We start from the raw sequence: 4,810 nt of genomic DNA on the forward strand, positions 1-4,810 counted from the left end.
GCAACCTTCGCCTGCCGGGTTCAAGCGATTCTCCCGCCTCAGCCTCCCAAAGTGCTGGGATTACAGGCGTGAGCCACCTCACCTAGCCAATGTCTTTATATCTTAATGAGATGACCGATATCTGGGAAGCCTTAGCTAGATTCAAGATGGGGGCTGGTCACCAGAAAGAACCAGGCATGACTGAAGGATTAAGGGTTTCAGCCCTACCCCCACAACCTCCAAGGAGTGGAGAGAGGCTGTAGGCTGATTACCAATGGCCAATGAGGTAATCAATCATACCTATATAATGAAGCCTCCATAAAACCCCAAAAGTACAGGGTTCAGAGAGCGTCAGATTGTTGGAGGTTCCTGAGAGTGGCGTGACTACAGAGTGCATGGAAGTCCCAGTCTCCTTCCCACCTTGTCCCATGCATCTCTTCCATCTGGTTATTCATCTGTATCCTCTGTAATAACCTTTATAATAAACCCAATAAACGTTGAGTAACTGCTTCTCTGAGTTCTGTGAGACACCTTAGCAAATTAATCAAACACAAGAAGGTGATTGTGGGAACCCCAATTTATAGCCAGTTGGTCAGAAGCACAGGTCATTTTGCAGTTTGCCTTCAACAATTAATCGGAAAAAAAAAGCACAGGTCACAACCTGGGGCTGAATGGGAGGCAGTCTTTTGAGACTGCATCTTACTGTGTGATCTGATGCTATCTCCAGGTGGACAGTATCAGAATTGAACTGAATTATATATACCCAGTCAGTGTCTACTGGAGAGTTGATTGCTCGGTATATGCAGAAAAACCCCTACACATCTGATTACAGAAGTGTTCTGTGCTATACTGAGTGTATGAGCATGGGAAAAACACTTTGGTTTTTCCAATGACTTATACTATAAAACACCAAGAGCGGCCAGGCACACTGGCTCATGCCTGTAATCCCAGTACTTTGGGAGGCCAAGGCGGGTGGATCACCTGAGGTCAGGAGTTCGGAACCAGCCTGACCAACATGGAGAAACCCTGTCTCTACTAAAAATACAAAATTAGCCAGGTATGGTAGCACATGCCTGTAATCCCAACTACTTGGGAGTCTAAGGCAGGAGAATCACTTGAACTCGGGAGGTAGAGGCTGCGGTTAGCTGAGATCGCACCATTGCACTCCAGCCTGGGCAACAAGAGCGAAACTCTATCTCAAAATAAATAAATAAATAAATAAGTAAATAAAAATAAAAATAAGGCTGGGCGTGGTGGCTCACACCTGTAATCCCAGCACTTTGGGAGGCCAAGGCAGGCAGATAGATCCCCTGAGGTTGGGAGTTTGAGATCAGCCTGACCGACATGGTCAATCCCCATCTCTATTAAAAACACAAAATTAGCCGGGTGTAGTGGCGCATGCCTGTAATCCCAGCTACTTGGGTGACTGAGGCAGAATTGCTTGAACCCGGGAGGCAGAGGCTGCGGTGAGCCGAGATCATGTGACTGTACTCCAGCCTGGGCAACAAGAGTGAAACTCCATCTCAAAAAACAAAAATAAATAAAATAAATAAATAAATCGCCGGGCGCAGTGGCTCAGGCCAGTAATTCTAACACTTTGGAAATCTGGGGCAGGCGGATCACAAGGTCAGGAGATCGAGACCATCCTGGCTAACACGGTGAAACCCTGTCTCTACTAAAAATACAAAAGAGTTAGCCAGGCGTGGTGGCGGACGCCTGTAGTCCCAGCTACTCAGGAGGCTGAGGCAGGAGAATGGCGTGAACCCGGGAGGCGGAGCTTGCAGTGAGCCAAGATCGTGCCACTGCACACCAGCCTGGGCGAGAGAGCGAGACTCTGTCTCAAAAAAAATAAAATAAATAAAATAAAATACATAAATAAATAAATGTCATCCCTAGGAGAATGTCCAGGTATAATACTGAGTAGTAACTTGAAAAATATTAATAGGGCTGAGCGCAATGGCTCATACTAGTAATCCCAGCACTTTGGGAGGCTGAGGTGGGTGGATAACTTGAGCCCAGGAGTTTGAGACCAGCCTGGGCAATGTGGCAAAATCCCATCCCTACCAAAAATATAAAACAGCTGGGCATGGTGGTACACGCCTGTAGTCCCAGCTATTCAGGAGGCTGAGGTGGGAAGGTCACCTGAGCTTGGGGAAGGTCAAAGTTGCAGTGAGCCGTGACTGTGCCACTGCACTCCAGCCTCAGTGACAGAGTGAGACCCTGTCTCAAAAACAAACAAAAAGAAAAATATTAGTATGTCATGAAGAAAAAAAGCAGAAAACAAAACTTTATGTACACAATGATTAAAACCATCTGAAAAAATAATACAGACAAGGGACCAAACACCTATATTTCTAACAAATACCATTTTTCTGATGGTTTAAAGGTTTTCTTTTCTTTTCTTTTTTTTTGGGACAGAGTTCCACTCTTGTTGCCCAGGCTAGAGTGCAGTGGCACTATTTTGGCTCACTGCAACCTCCACCTTCTGAGTTCAAGCAATTCTCCTGCCTCAGCCTCCTGAGCAGCTGGGGACTACAGGTACGCACCACCACACTCAGCTAATTTTTGTATTTTTAGTAGAGATGGGGTTTCACCATGTTGGCCAGGATGGTCTCTATCTCTTGACCTTGTGATCTGTCTGCCTCGGCCTCCCAAAGTGCTGGGATTACACAAAATTTCTGATTACCACAAATAATGGAGAAAGTGCTAAATTTATATCTACCAAAAGAAGCAGTATCAATAATGTAAAAAAGACAAAGATCAATTTGTGTCTTCTGCCAGTAACATTATTGAATTAATGGAGCAATCTAAGAGACATCTTAATCCTCCACAAGACACAGAAGGGGGACTATGATGTCAACTTCCTTCTTTTTTTCCTTTGTGCCTCTTTAGTTTTTTATCGATACACCTCACCTGCGGCTTTTTTTTATTTTTAAAAGCAAAATCTGAAACTATTAAAAAAAAAAAAAGTTACCCTAACATAAGTCAACAAGAAAATGGGAAGACAAGAATATTAGCATATCACCAAAGAAGAGAGGTAAGTTACACATACCTGTCAGAGTATAGAGAAACTGTTCTTCTCCCTGCTCTACTTGGTTCCTTCTGTTGTCTAAAACCTTCTTGACTGTGTCCATCAGGCCAAATGTGTGTGCTACATTGTTGAGAACAGCAGCATCTATTTAAAACAAAAGACATGCCTGTCCAGTTAAAACAGATATGTTCGACCACTCTCCATTGTGCTGTTTATAAATATGAAACAACCAGAAATTATGGGACTCTCCTAACTGCATTTTAACACATTTTTAACAAAGATTTATTACATTTATAATGAATTCTGGTTTAATTGTTATATTTTTGTAAGTCTTTCCATATAAATAAACACAAAGACCAGGCTGGGCATGGTGGCTCATGCCTGTAATCCCAACACTTTGGGAGGCAAAGGTGGGAGGATCATTTGAGGTCAGGAGTTCAAGACCAGCCTGGGCAACATAGTGAGACCCTTGTCTCTACTTACATAAATTTGAAAAAATTTATTTTTCTTTTTTTTGGAGACAGAGTCTTGCTCTGTCCCCCAGGCTGGAGTGCAGTGGCGCGATCTTGGCTCACTGCAACCTCCACCTCCTGGGTTCAAGCGATTGTCCTGCCTTAGCCTCCCGAGTAGCTGGGACTACAGGCGCCCCCCCACCACATCCAGCTGTTTTAGTAGAGATGGGGTTTCACCATATTGGCCAGGCTGGTCTCGAACTCCTGACCTTTTGGTCCACCTGCCTCAGCCTCCCAAAGTGCTGGGATTATAGGCATGAGCCACTGCGCCCAGCCAATTTGAAAAATTTTTAAGGCCAGGAGCGGTGGCTCACATTTGTAATCCCAGTCTCTAACAAAAATACAAAAATTAGCTGGGTGTGGTGGCATATCCCTGTAATCCTAGCTACACGGGAGGCAGCCAAGGCAGGAGAATTGCTTGAACCCAGGAGGCAGACATTGCAGTGAACCAAGATCATGCCACTGCACTCCAGCCTGGGAGACAGGGCTAGACTCCATCTCAAAAAAAAATTTTTTTTAATATCTTGCATCTGTTTATAGTTCTGACTTTAGGTTTTGAAAACATGGTCCCTATACTAGATAGAGTTAAGTTTCATCTCAATTTTGCTATTTTCTATCTGTGCAACCTTTGGTAAGTCATTTCACTCTTCACTTTTCTCATCTAAAATGAAGGGAACTAATAATACTTACTCTGCAAAATAGACATGAAGATTAGAAATATATTTTAAGTGTCAAACATGGGGATTGGGATGCAAGATTATTATTTTTATTATTATTACTTTTTTGAGATGCAGTCTTGCTCTGTCACCCAGGCTGGAGTACAGTGGCACAATCTCAGCTCACTGCAAGCTCTGCTTCCCAGGTTTAAGCGATTCGACTGCCTCAGCCTCCTGAGTAGCTGGGATTACAGGCGCACACCACCAAGCCCGGCTAATTTTTGTATTTTTATTAGAGACAGGGTTTCACCATGTTGCCCAGGCTGATCTTGAACTCCTGACCTCAACTGATTCACCTGTTTCAGTCTCCCAAAGTGCTGGGCGTGGTGGCTCACGTCTGAAATCCCAGCCCTTTGGGAGGCCGAGGTGGATGGATCACCAGCCTGACCAATATGGTGAAACCCCGTCACCACTAATACAAAAAATACAATAAAATGGCCAGGCATGGTGGTGCATGCCTATAGTCCCAGCGACTTGGGAGGCTGAGGCAGGAGAATTGCTTGAACCTGGGAAGCAGAGGTTGCAGTGAGCTGAGATTACACCATTGCACTCCAGCCTGGGAAACAACAGCG

The 4,810-nt window shown here is 44.5% G+C and overlaps 1 protein-coding gene across 1 annotated transcript in view; it reads right to left on the minus strand.

Annotated features, from left to right (window-relative positions):
- Nucleotides 1-4,810, minus strand: part of GMEB1 (glucocorticoid modulatory element binding protein 1) — a 35,922-nt gene that overhangs the window by 3,402 nt on the left and 27,710 nt on the right. Inside the window, exon 7 of the mRNA XM_011955665.1 lies at nt 3,032-3,154. Coding sequence (XP_011811055.1) covers nt 3,032-3,154 — 123 coding nt within the window. The remainder of the gene's footprint in view (nt 1-3,031; nt 3,155-4,810) is intronic.

The sequence above is a fragment of the Colobus angolensis genome, unplaced genomic scaffold (genome assembly GCF_000951035.1).
Source record: "Colobus angolensis palliatus isolate OR3802 unplaced genomic scaffold, Cang.pa_1.0 Scaffold4, whole genome shotgun sequence".
Taxonomy (NCBI): Eukaryota; Metazoa; Chordata; class Mammalia; order Primates; family Cercopithecidae; genus Colobus; species Colobus angolensis.